The sequence below is a fragment of the Myxine glutinosa genome, chromosome 11 (genome assembly GCF_964187855.1).
Source record: "Myxine glutinosa chromosome 11, kmMyxGlut1.1, whole genome shotgun sequence".
NCBI classification, from domain to species: domain Eukaryota; kingdom Metazoa; phylum Chordata; class Myxini; order Myxiniformes; family Myxinidae; genus Myxine; species Myxine glutinosa.
Window position 1 is genome coordinate 101,432,363 of NC_136271.1, and position 17,192 is coordinate 101,449,554.

At 51.9% G+C, this 17,192-nt stretch overlaps 1 protein-coding gene across 4 annotated transcripts in view; it reads left to right on the forward strand.

Moving 5' to 3' along the window:
• The first annotated feature begins 6,635 nt into the window (after positions 1 to 6,635).
• XRN2 (5'-3' exoribonuclease 2) overlaps positions 6,636 to 17,192 on the forward strand; it is a 141,960-nt gene continuing 131,403 nt past the window's right edge. For 3 of the 4 annotated variants that reach the window (XM_078786899.1, XM_078786901.1, XM_078786902.1), the window contains exons 1-6: positions 6,658 to 6,905; positions 9,716 to 9,849; positions 12,419 to 12,530; positions 15,285 to 15,396; positions 15,849 to 15,907; positions 16,018 to 16,107. In XM_078786899.1, the coding sequence (XP_078643025.1) occupies positions 6,831 to 6,905; positions 9,716 to 9,849; positions 12,419 to 12,530; positions 15,285 to 15,396; positions 15,849 to 15,907; positions 16,018 to 16,107 (582 nt within the window). In that variant the 5' untranslated portion in view covers positions 6,658 to 6,830. Of the gene's footprint in view, positions 6,906 to 9,715; positions 9,850 to 12,418; positions 12,531 to 15,284; positions 15,397 to 15,848; positions 15,908 to 16,017; positions 16,108 to 17,192 lie in introns of all 4 variants that reach the window. The other variant, XM_078786900.1, reaches the window with a different exon arrangement.

Here is a 17,192-nt window from a genome sequence, read left to right on the forward strand (position 1 = left end):
CCAGAGAGGTGTTGGTAGAAAACGGAAAGACCACCAACCTACCTGCAGTGAGTGAGTGAGAGGCACTTGGAGTTAGCTTCATCGCGGGAGATTCCAATGATTCTGAATGCTTTGGTTTCAACAGCGTGAAGACGAGCTAGGTGTGAGGCAGGAGCACCAGACCAGAGGGGAGAGCAGTATTCCATTGAGCTGCGGATGAAAGCCTTGTATGTGGTGAGGAGCTCAGGTGTGCCAAGGAAGGACTTCGCACGACGGAGGATGCCCAGTCGGCGACTGGCTTTGGAGGCCAGATTTGAAATGTGGTTTTCCCAGGAAAGATCATGGCAGATAGTGAGACCCAAAAGCTTGAGTGACAGAACTTCTTGGAGAGGATTATTCAGAAAGTGGATGGGAGGGCTGTCCAGTCGGTCTTTTCTGAGAGACATCGTAAGACTGTGAGATTTGTCAGGATTGAAAGACATGTTCCACTTGTTTGCCCAGTCTGTGATTTTGTCCAGGTCTGCAGAGAGTGAGGAGGCTGCAGACTGCCGATCTGAGGGATGAAGAATGGAGCGACAGAGTAGAGACCATTAAAGACCATTAAAGACCCAATATTTGGAAGCAAAGTAGCCGAAAACCGAAAAGACCCCGAAGACCCAAAATAACCTGAAGACTGAAAAGACCCAGAAGACCCTTAAAGACCCCAGACACAAAATATCCCAAAGACCTTTAAAGACCCTGGAGTACCAAAATACCCAGAAGACCCAAAATATACAAAATATCTAAAAGACTGAAAAGATCCCGAAGACCAAAAAGACCCTAGTGAGTGACAGGGTTGAAAAGACGCAGAATACTGAATAGACCCCCAACTACCCAAAATAACCCAAAGACCCAAAAATCCCAAAGACCCTAAAATACACCAAAGACCCAAAAAACCCCAAAGATTGAAAAGACCCAGAAGACCGAAAAGTTCCTGATGACGGAAAAGACTCCAAAGACTCTTAAAGACCTAAAATACCCTTAAAGACCCACAACAATCCAAAAGACCGAAAAGACCCTAAAGCTCCTTAAAGAGCCTGAGGACCCAGTGGACCCCAAAGACCCTTAACTACCCCAAAGACCCAAAGGACCGAAAATACCCAAGGAACTCAAAGATCCAGAGGACCCAAAATACATAGAGGACCCAAAAGACTCAAATGACCCAAAAGACCACGAGGAACCAGAAGAAGCAAAAGAAACTAAAGACCCTGAAGACCCAAAAGGCCCTGAGAACCCAAATGACTTGGAGGACCCAAAAGACCCCGAGGTCTCCAAAAACCCAAAAGAAGAGTAATTATGTTTTTTACATTGGAATTGTAGACGGTGGGTTGCAAACTGAGCCTCGGTCGGTGTGCAGAAGCGGGTTTTTTTTAATCACAATAAATACAAGTCACATGGAGGTGAAATTTGTTGCATGTGATGTGCAAAGTGTGCAGAATAAAACGAGTGTTCATTTACGTCTGTAGGATGTCTAAAAAATAAAGATTTATAAGCACACCTGACATTAGGCCCAGGCTTCAGCCTGTCACGCTCACGCGGCTGCACCGGAAAATAAACTGTTCCAACCCGTCATTTTTGGCGGACTTTATACTAGTTGTAAATAATTTCGCATGGGGAATACATGTTGTTAACGATGACGCCATTTCATTGGTGCCTTAATTATGACGTTAAAGCGCGGCGTTACGCGCGCTGCTTGTGAGCAAGGAGGAAGCGGACAAGCGGTAACATATAAACGTCTTTATTGTAAGACTACACTGTAACACTGAACTCCTCCGGGCTGGTCGCCCGGTGTATATCATGAGGCCACGCCTACCCCTCGGGCGTGGCCACCGCCCACTTGGTGCGTGGAATGATGTCACCACGCCAGTGGGCTTTTGTGTCCGCCACACGCGCCCCCCCAGAATTCCCGCGCACCTGGAGGGCCAGTTTGTGGGGCAGTCGAATGACCCGGCCGAAGCGCCCCCTGGCGATCGGCGGCGTCCGGGGTGCAGGGATACCAGGTGGGATGCCCCTGGCTGCCCCTGGGATGGGTGCAGGACCGGGGGGCGCCGTGGCGGCGGGGCTGGGCGGTGCCGGGGGTCCGCCCGCAGGAGGGCGGCCCCGACGTAGGGGTCGGGCCACTGGCGGTGGATGGTCCACATCGAGGTGGGCCGGCTTGAGGCGGTCTACCGAAACGCGGTCAGGAGTACCGCCGATGTCCAGGGTGAAGTGCTTCGCCCCGGTCTCCAGCACGCGGAAAGGCCCGTCGTACGGGGGCCGCAGTGGTGTCCGATGGGCATCGTGGCGGACGAAGACGTACTCTGCCGTGCGAAGCTCCGGGGCGACATGCGTCGGTGGGTGCCCGTGGCATGCCGTTGGCACCGGGGCGAACCTCTGGGCGGTCTCTTGCAGAGCGGAGCGCTGCTGTGCCGCGGACCATGGTGCCGTGGAGTCGGGGAGGAACTCGCCCGGCACCCGCAGCGGTTGCCCGAAGACCAACTCCGCCGCGGATGTGCGCAGGTCCTCCTTGGGCGCCGTCCGGAGGCCCAGCAGGACCCAGGGGAGCCTGTCGACCCAGCCGCCGTCGCGGAGGGTGGCCCGGAGCGCGGCCTTCAATGAGCGGTGAAATCGCTCACACAGGCCGTTAGCCTGGGGGTGGTAGGCTGTGGTTCGGTGCAGCCGGACCCCGAGCCCCTGCGCAACCGCCCCCCAGAGCTCCGAGGTGAACTGGGGGCCGCGGTCGGATGAGATGTCTGAGGGGGCGCCGAACCGGGCGACCCAGATGGCGATGAAAGCCTGCGCGACATCGGCCACCCTTGTCGACGCCAAGGGCACGGCCTCTGGCCACCGGGTGGTGCGGTCCACCATGGTGAGGACGTGGGTGAAACCCCGCGAGGGGGGCAGAGGTCCCACCAGGTCCACGTGGACGTGGTCAAACCGGCGTTCCGGCACCGTGAACGGGGCCAACGGGGCCTGGGTGTGCCGGTGCACCTTGGCGCGCTGGCACGCGAGGCATGTCCTGGCCCAGCCGCGGACGGCCTTCCGGAGGCCATGCCAGACGAACTTGTCGGCGATCAGCCTTTGGGAGGCCCTCGCGCCCGGGTGGGACAGGCCGTGGATGGCGTCAAACACCTGGCGCTGCCAGCCCGCGGGCACAATGGGGCGAGGACGCCCGAGGGAGACGTCGCACAAGAGGGCCGCGCCCGCGCCGTCGAACGGCACCTCGGTGACGCGGAGGCCCGTGACGGCGGTCCGCAAGGCCTGGACGTCGGGGTCAGCGGCCTGGTCCGCTGCCATCCGGGCATAGTCGATGCCGAGGTGGACTGCGTGGGCGACGGCCCGGGAAAGGCAATCCGCAACCGGGTTGTCCTTCCCCGCGACGTGCTGGATGTCCGTCGTGTACTCGGACACGGCCGAGAGGTGACGCTGCTGCCGGGCCGACCACGGCTCGGTGACCTTGCCCATCGCGAAGATCAGCGGCTTGTGGTCGACGAAGGCAGTGAACGCCCGGCCCTCGAGCAGATGGCGGAAGTGCCTGACCGCCAAGTGAAGTCCGAGCAACTCGCGGTCGAAGGTACTGTAACGGCGTTCGGGCGGGCGAAGCTGCCGGCTAAAGAACGCCAGCGGTTGCCAAGCTCCACGCACCCATTGCTCGTGCACCGCGCCCACCGCGTAGTCCGAGGCATCGGTGGTGAGGGCGATCGGTGCATCGGGCGCCGGGTGCGCGAGCATGGTGGCGTTAGCCAAGGCGAGCTTCGCGCCCGTGAACGCCGTGTCCATCTGCTCGGTCCAGGTAACGTCGCCTTTGCCCGGCTTACCTCGGAGAGCTTCGTGCAGGGGGCGCAGGAGCTGGGCGATACGGGGCAGGAACCGATGGTAAAAGTTCACCATGCCCAGGAACTCCTGCAGCCCTCTGATCGTGCAGGGGCGCGGAAACCCCTTCACCGCCTCCACCTTGGCCGGCAGGGGGACGGCTCCGTGCCTGGTGACACGGTGCCCCAGAAAATCGATTGTGGCGGCGCCGAACCGGCACTTTGCGGGGTTCACAATCAGGCCATGCTGGCCCAGGCGTTCGAAGAGCGTGCGGAGGTGGCGTAGATGCTCTTCGCGGGACGCGCTGGCGACGAGGATATCGTCCAGGTAGATGTAGACAAAATCCAAGTCGCGCAGGACGCTGTCCATCAGTCGCTGGAACGCCTGAGCCGCATTCTTCAGACCGAAGGGCATGCGCAGGAACTCGAAGAGTCCGAATGGCGTGATGACCGCCGTCTTCGGGACGTCCTCCGGCCTGACGGGGACCTGATGGTAGCCGCGTATGAGGTCCACCTTCGAGAAGAAGGACCTGCCCGCCAAACGGGCGGAAAAGTCCTGAATGTGGGGGACGGGGTAGCGGTCGGGAGTTTGTGGCGTCATTGAGACGGCGATAGTCCCCGCACGGTCGCCATCCCCCGCCGGGCTTCGGCACGATGTGCAGCGGCGACGCCCAAGCGCTCTCTGAGCGCCGAACGATGCCGAGTCGCTCCAGGGTAGCGAACTCCGCTTTTGCCACCGCCAGCTTCGTCGGCTCGAGGCGGCGTGCCCGGGCGTAGACCGGTGGCCCGACGGTGGGGATGTGATGGGCCACCCCGTGCTTGACGGCCCCCGCCGAGAAGGTGGGCCGCGTGAGGGCCGGGAAGCCGGCGAGGAGGCGGGTGAATGCGTCCGCTGCCGGAAGCGTACAGACCAACGTGGCCGGAACCGAATCGTTCGGCAAGCCGCTTGGCAAGCCGCTCGTTGAGCTGGGCAACGCACATGCGAGCGAGCTGAACGTCTCGGCCTGGACAAGCCGTCTGCGCTTGACGTCGACCAGGAGCCCATTAGCGCACAGGAAGTCCGCGCCAAGCAGTGCCATGGGCACGTCGGCGGTGACGAACGTCCATCGGAAAACCTGCCCTCCAAACCGCAGAGAGAGGCAGCGTTTTCCGTACGTACGGATGGGCGTCCCGTTCGCGGCAAGCAGCGCGGGGCCCCCACCCGCGGCGTGCTTGTCTGACGTGCCGGCGGGAATGACACTCACCTGTGCTCCCGTGTCGCACAGGTAACGGCGCCCGGAGAAGGTGTCCGTTATGAACAGCAGGCTGCTCGAACGGCCGGCGCTCATCGCCACAATTGAGCGCCGGCCCGGGCGTTTCCCGACCCGTTGAAGGAGCACGGCGGATGACACCGCCGAGCTTCGTGGCCGAACTTGGCGTGGAACCAGCACCAGGTGGTGGAGCTGGAGGAGCGCGGCTGGCTCCGCCAGGCCGGTGGAGTCGACGGGTTTCCCCGCGGTGGCGGTTTTCGCCGCGGCGGTGGGCGGGGCGTGGCGGCGTTCACGAGGTGCGTATCAGCATGCTGCTGAACCTCAGCGTGCTGTAGAAGATGATGCTGTGGAACATCAGCGTCGAAGGCCGTGACGGCCACGCCAACGCTCGCCCGCGTGTCCGAAGCGGCGAAGTACTTGTCCGCCTCGGCCGCCAATGCTCGGGGTTCCGTTAGCCCGGTCCCGGCCAACGCGAGGCGAACCTGCGCTGGAAGTTGGCGACGGAAAAGCGCCCGGAATAGCGAACCGGGGGCTTCGTCGCCCAACAGTGACAGCATATGGTCCATTCGGACCGACGGGCGCGTCTCACCGAGCTCGGGGAGATCCAGGAGGCGATCGGCCCGTGCGTCGTCCGTGAGGCCGAACGTGGCTAGGAGTAGCCGCTTGAGTGCCTCGTACTTGTGGCCGTCCGGTGGGTGGCGAAGGACGGACACAACTCGAGCGGCCGTGCCGGGCCCGAGGGAGGCGACGACATGGCAGTAGCGCAGGTCGTCGTTGGTGAGGCGCCGAAGCTGAAATTGGGCTTCGGCTTGAACGAACCAGACTTCGGCCTGGGCCTCCCAAAATTCGGGAAGTTTAATCGCCATTGCCTTGTCGTTGGCCATTGCAATGGCGTCGTGTTCGGAAGGATCGCTACGGCAGATCCAACGTCGAGGGTCACCAGTAAAGCGCGGCGTTACGCGCGCTGCTTGTGAGCAAGGAGGAAGCGGACAAGCGGTAACATATAAACGTCTTTATTGTAAGACTACACTGTAACACTGAACTCCTCCGGGCTGGTCGCCCGGTGTATATCATGAGGCCACGCCTACCCCTCGGGCGTGGCCACCGCCCACTTGGTGCGTGGAATGATGTCACCACGCCAGTGGGCTTTTGTGTCCGCCACAACGTCCTCATTCGACAAGTACAACGCTTATCCCAAGCAGGTTGAAATTTATTGAGCGTGATCTACGGAACAATTATATTAGAGAATATAAATTTTATAATGGTCTGGCAGCCATATTGTATCAAAGAAAAAACAAAAACCTTCAAATAACATAAGAGTTGCCTCGTGCCAAGTTGACTGCGCGGGGTAAGTATACCTTGAATACCATCTAGTTGGTATTGGAACACACCCCAAATTGGCCAAAGCAAGCAAGAAGACGCCACAGATTTTCATGATCACTCAGCATATCCACGAGCACGTGACTGGGCATGAGGACACCGTTTGACCAACGTCGGGAAGTGCAAATCAAAGTGCGATCGTTTGGCGGTGTATAAGCTCAGAGACCACCTTTATTTTTATTTTTTTTACCTCGACCTCTCTGTAAATAACCAATTTCACAGCAGCGATTACTTAGATAGTGAATTACATGTTGGGTGGGTATATAATAATAATAATAATAAACAGCTTCCAAGTTGAACAACATGGATTGCAATAGTAATACCTACAGTGCGGTTTGGTTTAGCGTTGTGCGGAAGCTTATCCGAAACAGTGCTATCCGTTCTAGGCTCCATGGGAGTCCCAGCCTTCTTTCGATGGCTGAGCAGAAAATACCCTTCGATCGTCGTCCATTGTGTGGAGGAAAAGGTTTGTGTGCTTTGATTATTTGTTTAATTGTCTCCACTTATACAGTTTGAGGCGAAACTGCTCGATCTCAATGCAACACTAGGCCTGAGGCCTCGGCTTGCCGCCGGTTTGCGCGGGTTCTATATGCTGTGAAGATTACATTTAAAATGGATTCCTCGGTTTACAGTATTTGATTTCATTAAATGATGGAATTGGCAGTAATATGAGGGAGAGCACATGGCCACGACCGGTGACGTTTACCGTCATTTATTATTATTATTATATTATTATTATTATTATTATTATTATTATGCCTATAGTAGATGTCATCGGTTAATTGTGCCGGCAGTGGCGAGTATTTCATTCGTGTTTATATTTAGCCGGAATAGACGTTAAGCCGGGCGTCCTGTCTGCTGGCATCAATTGGTGGACGTTAAAGACCCCATAGTGTCCTTGTCGAGGAGTAGGCGAGCTATCGCCGGCACCCTGATGTACGGTACAGAGGGGCACTGCATCAGCAGCACAGCCAATGACGCTACCCCACAACCTTGTGCTGCTACATATGATTATGAACGAACCACCTTTCGCCACCACCTTTCGAGGCCATTTTTCCCCGCAGAGCAGGGGTTGGCCTTTTTCGGGCACCGCGGTCCCCTTTTTGAAGCAATGTTTTATGGCCGGATGCCCTACCTGCCACCAACCCTGTTGGTCGACTCTTGCGACACACAGGGAATTACCAGAGAACTGGTACTCAATTTTCCGACCTCGGAAGGATGACAGGCTGAGTCAACCCCCCCCTGGTGTTAATTCAGTGATCGACCGGGATTCGAGCCCAGGATCCTAGGATCCCAAGCCAGCACCCTAACCACTAAGTCAACACCATATGAACGAACTTAGCTCCATTATTATTGCTAGCAACGGCACCCGCCCTATGGATGGGGCTTCAATTGGGAGGCCCAAATAAAATGGCAAAATATCAGACATTGAAGGCTTTTTAAAAATTATTTTAAACGATTTATATAAACATCCGTTAAATCATATCACACGCAAATCATCAAAATCTAAACACTATTTGTAGAATTTCAATCAAAGCCACGTCACTGTTCATATCGGTAAATATTATTCCATCGTGTTTGGAAAACCTGAAAAATTGGAGAAAAAAATTGGAAAAACAATATAGCCTATTTTACTCCAGGGGGTCCCAGGATTACCCACCCAAAATTTCGTTGCGAATCGGTTCAGCCGTTTTTGCGGTACCTGGGAACAGACGGATGGACGGATGGACGGACAGACCTTTGGTGAATTACAGTAAGATGAAAGACCACTCACTGAAGATTAATACTGTTTATTAATAATAATATGTACTAGTGAAAGGAAATTACTCAAAGGTGAAGATCATCTGAAACATGTAAAACACATATTAAGTCTCAGTGAGATAATGCGTTATCCAAATTTGTTATCCTTAACATTCAATTGTGTCATGTTGTTGTTACCTCCACCACCAAAAGTGGATGAAGGTTATGTTTTCACCCCTGTGTCTCTGTCTGCCTGTTTGTCTGTCTGTGAACAAGATATCTCAAAAAGTTGTGGACCGATTCGGACGAAATTTGGCAGAGATTTAGTGTATGTGACAAGGACGAAATGATTAGATTTTGGTGAAAATCCGGATTCGGATTTGTCTACTATAAGTTTTTTAAGTGATTCTTCACCATTGAGAGATAGGGCCAAAAACTAAACATAGCAGGATATCTCAAAAAGTTATGGACAGATTTGGACGAAACTTGGTGGACCGGTTTGGTGTCTGACGAGGACGATTTGATTCGATTTTGGTCGACAAGGACGATTAGAACAGTGTTTGTTTGTCTGTCCGTCTGTCTGTATGTATGTGTGTCCCCTCAAACGTTTACCAATCAGAGCTGAGGATCTGGTCACATGACAGGGTGATGTGATAACGTCTGATGTCATTACGGCGGCTGACTCTCCACACACTGCCATTTTGATTAATATGCCGAGCATATCGTCTAACCTGTCATATATCACAATCGCCATGCTCTACCTCTACGTTTTTCATTCAGTGTGAAACATAAACAAACCGATTGTTAAAATGACCATCAAATATCGAAAGCATTGGCGTTACATCTCTTCCAACACAACGGGTACGTACCCATCCTTTGTGGGGTATAATCTAGATTACAGTAGATCTTCCCTCAGTTCTGTAAGTAAAACTTACCTCATGGATGTCGGGATTCCTCCAAATTTCTTTGTTTAATGTTATAACCTGTCACCTGTTATAACCTGTTATAACCTGTTATAACCTATAACCACCTTGTTTGAAATTCCAACTTCTTTCCTGGAAGTCTTGGCAGTGTCCATATGTTTTATACCTCTCCCACCCCCCCCCCCCCCTTCTCATGCCACCCCCCCAAAGCCCTCTCCCTCCCACAGTTCTCTCGATATCTCCATGTGTCTCGGTCCCTGCTCTCAAATGTTGTGTTTGTGTCCTTCCCCCTCTCTTCCCATCTTGTCTACCGCTCCCGATGTTATTTGTTTTGTGTGTCTGTTTGTCTTTCTGTGTGATTAATGTTCGCTCTTTCACGAGCCTCGATCTTGTATACAAAAAAAAAAAAAAATAAAAAAAAAAATAATAATAAAAAAAATAAACAGCATTAGCGACTGTGATTGTGGTTTATAATATTTTACCAGCCCGGCTACAGCGCTGTTAGACTTTCGGTCTTGTTTACTTTTATTCTACACTCCATTCTGCTACATTTACTCTCGTTTTGTTTTGCTTTTAATCTGTACCACTTATCTTTTATTTATTTGTTTTGCAGCCTCAGAAAATCAAAGATGGGAATGTGACCATTCCTGTGGACATAACCAAGCCAAACCCTAATGATGTGGAATTTGACAATCTCTACTTGGATATGAATGGCATCATTCACCCTTGCACACATCCTGAAGACAAGTGAGTTAAACGTTTTAAATAACGGCCAGTATTTAATGATTTGTTTTTTTTGTCGATTGGAAACCTGTTAAAGGAAATATTGTGTGTGGTATTTTATTACTCATGTATAATTTGATCGTTTTTCAGATGAAGTTCATAAGTTATCTTTAAACTGCTTGTGTGCATCAACAATGTATATTTACAAATAAGCCGGTTATTTATTTGGCTTTAATTTACTGATATTCCAAAGGTACCGGTATTCCTGAAATGATCAGTTTATCTCAATCCTCATTCATTTCTGCCCTCTCCCCCACCCACTTTGCCACCCTCCTCCCCCCCGCCACCCACTTTGCCATCCTCCTCCCCCCCGCCACCCACTTTGCTACCCTCCTCCCCCCCCACCCACTTTGCTACCCTCCTCCCCCCCCCACCCACTTTGCTACCCTCCTCCCCCCCCACCCACTTTGCTACCCTCCTCCCCCCCCCCCACCCACTTTGCTACCCTCCTCCCCCCCCCACCCACTTTGGCACCCTCTCACCCACCCACTTTGTCACCCTCTCTCCCATCCTCTCTCTCACCCACTTGGCCACCCTCTCCCCCACCCACTTTGCCATGCTCTCCTCCCACCCACTTTGCCATCCTCTCCTCCCACCCATTTTGCCACCCTCTCCCCCTACCCACTTTGCCACCCTCTCCCCCTACCCACCTTGCCACCCTCTCTCCCTACCCACCTTGCCACCCTCTCTCCCTACCCACTTTGCCACCCTCTCCTCCCACCCACTTTGCCACCCTCTCCTCCCACCCACTTTGCCACCCTCTCCTCCCACCCACTTTGCCACCCTCTTCTCCCACCCACTTTTCCACCCTCTCCTCCCACACACTTTGCCACCCTCTCCTCCCACCCACTTTTCCACCCTCTCCTCCCACCCACTTTTCCACCCTCTCGTCCCACCCACTTTGCCACCCTCTCCTCCCACCCACCCACTTTGCCACCCTCTCCTCCCACCCACCCACTTTGCCAGCCTATCCTCCCACCCACTTTGCCACCCTCTCCTCCCACCCACTTTGCCACCCTCTCCTCCCACCCACTTTGCCACCCTCTTCTCCCACCCACTTTGCCACCCTCTCCTCCCACCCACTTTGCCAGCCTCTCCTCCCACCCACTTTGCCAGCCTCTCCTCCCACCCACTTTGCCAGCCTCTCCTCCCACCCACTTTGCCAGCCTCTCCTCCCACCCACTTTGCCAGCCTCTCCTCCCACCCACTTTGCCAGCCTCTCCTCCCACCCACTTTGCCAGCCTCTCCTCCCACCCACTTTGCCAGCCTCTCCTCCCACCCATTTTGCCAGCCTCTCCTCCCACCCACTTTGCCAACCTCTCCTTCCACCCACTTTGCCAGCCTCTCCTCCCACCCACTTTGCCAGCCTCTCCTCCCACCTACTTTGCCAGCCTCTCCTCCCACCCACTTTGCCAGCCTCTCCTCCCACCCACTTTGCCAGCCTCTCCTCCCACCCACTTTGCCAGCCTCTCCTCCCACCCACTTTGCCAGCCTCTCCTCCCACCCACTTTGCCAGCCTCTCCTCCCACCCACTTTGCCAGCCTCTCCTCCCACCCACTTTGCCAGCCTCTCCTCCCACCCACTTTGCCAGCCTCTCCTCCCACCCACTTTGCCAGCCTCTCCTCCCACCCACTTTGCCAGCCTCTCCTCCCACCCACTTTGCCAGCCTCTCCTCCCACCCACTTTGCCAGCCTCTCCTCCCACCCACTTTGCCAGCCTCTCCTCCCACCCATTTTGCCAGCCTCTCCTCCCACCCACTTTGCCAGCCTCTCCTCCCACCCACTTTGCCAGCCTCTCCTCCCACCCACTTTGCCAGCCTCTCCTCCCACCCACTTTGCCAGCCTCTCCTCCCACCCACTTTGCCAGCCTCTCCTCCCACCCACTTTGCCAGCCTCTCCTCCCACCCACTTTGCCAGCCTCTCCTCCCACCCACTTTGCCAGCCTCTCCTCCCACCCACTTTGCCAGCCTCTCCTCCCACCCACTTTGCCAGCCTCTCCTCCCACCCACTTTGCCAGCCTCTCCTCCCACCCACTTTGCCAGCCTCTCCTCCCACCCACTTTGCCAGCCTCTCCTCCCACCCACTTTGCCACCCTCTTCTCCCACCCACTTTGCCACCCTCTTCTCCCACCCACTTTGCCACCCTCTTCTCCCACCCACTTTGCCACCCTCTTCTCCCACCCACTTTGTCACCCTCTTCTCCCACCCACTTTGCCACCCTCTCCACTCCCCCAGACTCTCATCATCCTCACTTTGCCACCCCTTCTCAGCACTCCTCACTTTGCTATCCTCTCTCACCACCCCTCACTTTACCACCCTCTTTCGCCAAGCCTTTAATTGACCTTTAAAATGTTTTCAATTCAGCGCGTTTCCCCCACCCCGCATACCTATGTTAGCTCGCATGGTCTCTTTGGAGTGCTATCTTGTGTACTGATCTGAGTTACACCAAAAGCATGACAACCATGGATGTAAAACAGAACTTGAGGGACCAATGTTTTGTGTTATAGCTATTGTTTGTGCTGTTTTCACATGCAGGCCTGCTCCTAAGAACGAGGATGAAATGATGATTGCTATTTTTGAGTACATCGACAGGTTGATTCGCATTGTGCGCCCCCGCAGACTACTTTATATGGCGATCGATGGTGTGGTAAGTCGGACTGCTCTCAAGTCACCTTTCAGATGTGTTTGTGTTGGTTGTTGTCAAGTGTAATTATGATCATTTGTAAATCGTAAGCCTCGCTTGTTCTCAAAGGGCCAGGAGAGGCTATTGTATTGAGAATGTGCGAGTGTATCCAAATGCAGGTCTGGTTTAATATAAGATTGTTCAGTCTCAGATCTACTGCAATCTATGTTCCCTGACAATGCTTTGCATTTATATATGCTCAGTCTTGATTTTCTTTGTCGCCGGAGGCATTATGAATGAAGAAGATGATGAAGAAGAAATGAAGAAGAATTATGGTGAAGTCGCCGGAGGCATTATGCTTTCGGATTGTCCGTGTGGCCGTCCATCCAGCCGTCCATGATAGGTTTTTGTTATCGCGATAACTTGAGAACGGCTGAAGGGATCTTAGTCAAACTTGGTGCAGGTGTGTATAATAATGCAAACGTGAACTGATTACATTTTTAGGTCAGAGGTCATGTTAGGTAAAAATCCAGTTACTGCGATAACTTGTGATTAACCACTTACAACCTATGAACATCGAACAGTTCAGGTTTCCCTTTAGAGGCAAATTGTTATTCACCATGGAAATCAAATCCCCCTGCACACTGTCATTCCTAATGAGAGGATCTTCGGGCATGCCAAAATGGGTCTCGGATATGAAAATATTTTTGGTGGTTACATTGAGCAACAATTTTTGGACCAGTTGGAGAGTCCCACACCAGAATTATTTGGCTGCTGCCTGGACTACTTTATCGATGTTTCATCCTGTAGCAGAGAGGATCTTGAATGGTTTATTGACTCGTATTTCCACCGTGCCCTTGATGTCACATTGCTGTTTCAGGACCTCACTCACCTTGTTCCGCATTCATTATTTTGTCAAACACCATGGACTTGCCAACAAGCTTGGTGTTGGCTTCACTGTTCGGGTGGCTGGCTTAGGATCCTAGTGTGCTGAGTTTGAATCCCGGTCAGCCATTGAATTAACACCAGGTGGGGTTGGCTCAGCCTGTCATCCTTCTGAGGGCGGCAAAATAAATACCAGTTTACTGGTAATGAGGGCACTGCATCAGCGGCACAATCGCGTCCTCAGTCAATGATGCTACCTGCAGTCCTGTGCTGCATTCGAAATGCGAAGAAGAAGACTTGCCAACACTGTCCATAACAAAACTTCAGGATCACACAGCTACCTCCTATATTCTGCCTCACCCCTCCAACCTCAAAAGTTTAACTCATATTTCTATGTTAAGGCTGCTCCTCCTAGTCGTCCTCCTCCTACTTCTTCATCTTTGCCTTCTTCATCTCCTCCTTTGTCGCCTCCTCCTCCTCCCCCTCTCCCTTCTTCGCCTTCTCCCAAATGACATTGATCCTCAGCTTCCATTCCTCTCGATCAAGTATTGCTGTGTGCAGTTCCTCTATCTCCAGGATCTATCCTTCTTCAACATGTCGATGTAGTTCAGAGCTGGTCTGCCCCACTTCGGCCTTCCATGGATATAAAGGCATCACTGTGAAATGACCCAATTAAGTGCTTATTTTACTGCCAATTACTATGAATATGGCTTCTCTACCAAGACGCGCAAATGAACAATAATGATTTGGCAGGAGTCACCCCCCAGAGAGAGGAACACAGACATTTAATAGTGATTATTAGCAATTATTCAAGAGGTTATTAGCAAAATAGCGATTTTAATCACGAGGGAGTAATAAAAAAATTATCGCAATGGAGCAATAAAATACACCTGCCCAACCAAGAAACACTATGCTGAAAATCAAATGGTCGATCCCAAATTTTATAAGTAAATGGTTTTATTTATTTCTTTTTAAAAAAATGTTGGTGCAATCTTTAGACTGGTATTGGAGGGTTTTTTTGTGAGGAAATTATTGCAGAGCATTTTTTATTTTTTTGGTGCAGCCATTGGTGACTTGTGGCCATGATGCTCCGGATTATCTTGGTATGCACTCTTGCGTGCGCTCTCGTTCATTCCAAAGTTTCTCAACAACTTTCCCTTCAATTGCTTCACGAGGAGTCCTGGATTGACTTAATTCTGTCTGTTCTTGTATCTGTTTCAACATTAATTTTCATGTCTGGCAAGGTTTCAAGCATTTACAATACCTATTCAAGCCAACGCCAAATGTTGCATTATTTGTCCACTCTTAAACATTAATTTGGGTATTTTTGTCCCCCGTCGCACCGCGGAGCGAAAGGTGGGCTATGGTTTTCCCCTCCGTCCGTGCGTGCGTACGTACGTATGTGCGTGCGTGCGTAAGCGAAGGACCGAATTCTAATTTGGTGTGTGGGAGCAACCCACGGCAAAATCCAAGATGGCTGCCACCATGTATGTCTGAACCTTGTGAGCGGAGTATCTTGAAAAATAAGCGAAGTACCAACTTCTAATCTGGTGTGGGTGTATCTAGGCATAAGGAAGAACGCTATTGAAAATTGGGTCGCCACGTCAAAATCCAAGATGGCCACCGCCATGTATGTCTGAACCTTGTGATCGGAATATCTTGAAAAATAAGCGAAGTACCAACTTCTAATCTGGTGTGTGGGTGTATCTAGGCATAAGGAAGAACGCTATTGAAAATTGGGTCGCCACGTCAAAATCCAAGATTGCCGCCTTGCGTCTTCCACTTTGTCAACTCGCATCACTTCACCGATGGAGGACCTAGGCGTAACGCTTGTTGTTTCTTACAAACTGAGTTGTTTGCTTACTACTGGTTTTTTTTACTTTTTTTTCACAGGCTCCACGTGCCAAAATGAACCAGCAGCGTTCCAGGCGCTTTCGTGCCTCAAAGGAAAGCATCGAGTTGGCAGAAGAGAAGGTAAAGATGAGAGAGGAAATCTTCAGCAAAGGTGGGTATAATTATTTTGTCATTTTGTCAGGTATAAACCTCCCCCCTCCTTATCTGCCTGGTACCACGACTCTAAATGCTGCAATTTACGGAGTGCATATCTTTTGCTGGATAATCGCACCATGGAACAATAGGTTTAATCTTCCAGCCTCCTGCTTTTTATATGTGGGCTCATTTGAAATTTCATCGATGTTTATCCCTCACGTCCTTATCATGAAGGTTAAAACAAATTTGATTGGATAATCTAATGCCAAAATAGCGGTGATGATAATCGGCCTTGAGTCAACTTGCATTAACAACATTTAATCCCTCGTACCATTTGCACGTGTCTACATCAATATATCCAAAGCTATTATTCATTTTGCTTCAAGTTCAAATTGAAATTGATGAAATGATCTGAAGGTTGTCAGGTTAATTTCTTGCCTCCCCTGCCCTTTTTTTTTTTTTTTTCAGGTGGTTACCTGCCCCCAGCTGAGATCAAAGAGAGGTTTGACCACAACTGTATCACTCCTGTAAGACGATGGTCATCGTGTTGTGTTGTTTTCTTGTCACATAGGGTGTGTTTATGATGACGTGTACTGCTTTGGGCCTTTTTTTATGTGTGCCTTCATTTCTTTCACAGGGCACGGAATTTATGGCAAATCTTGCCAAATGTCTTCGCTATTATATTGCAGATCGTCTGACCAATGATCCAGGATGGGAAAAATTATGTGTGAGTCCCGCTCCTCGTGTGTGTGTGTGTGTGTGCGTGCGTGCGTGTTGTTACATTTGTGGGGGGTAGGTGAAAGTGAAAGACAACCGTAGGAAAGGTATCACTATTTAATTGTGGCATGGACCGTGGACGCGCAGGAGAAATCTCGATGTACTCGAGTAGGGAAACTGTGCTAATTAGTGGTATGGATTAAGGACAATTTTCTCTCATGCGTGCTTTCCCTCCCTCTATAATCTTTACATTTTTACTGACAAGGCCAACCATGAAAGCAACCTTTAAACCATAAAAACCGTCCACTGAAAGCAAACAGGTTCCCGGACACTATGCCCTGCCCCTAATGGACCTAATAGGCGAAAGCCCCACCCACCGGAGGCGGAGAATAAGGGGGGTGGTCAATTAAGCTGGCAGGCCATGCCCTGAGGGAAGTGATTGGACCAAGTAGTGGGTGGGGCGAAAAGGGAGGGAAGCGGCCTGATTGGCTGACCGGGGAAAAGAAGAAGAGTGCGCTTGGTTGGTCATGGACTCTAATATCGGACAAGACGCTGGCCATTTTTGGTTGTGTTGGTGCGCTTTTGAAGAGAGCTGGTGCAACAATTACAAATGAGGTTTGGTGACTGCTGGGCTTGAGGTGGGGGGAGCTGGGGCCGCGTTGTGCTTGCCAGGCTAAAGAATCGAAAGGAGGCCGTCTTGACTCCTCCTTGCCTCGCACCTGGGCGTTTTTGACGCACGGCACCGCCGCCATTTGGGGTGCTTCGACGCGTGGGCATTTTGTCAGCAGTCATCACCTTGCACTGCCGACCTCACCAAAATAACTCGTTGGGTGAGCTAAGTGCCGGCATTAAGAAAAGGCATTTTATATTTTTCCCTGTGTGTCCGTCTTTGAGTTGGTCTGTGTGAGGTACCTCGAGGAATTCGTTTTTACCTCAGGTTTATTTCGACATTTTTACCCCTTGCATTATTAGTCCCCTACCGGTGTACACTGGAAGGGACTATAGGTTTGCACTCCGTCCCTCAGTCTGTCCGTCCGTCACGCAAAGAACAGTTTTCCGGACTTTTTTTCTAAACTCTTAATGCTAATGATTTCA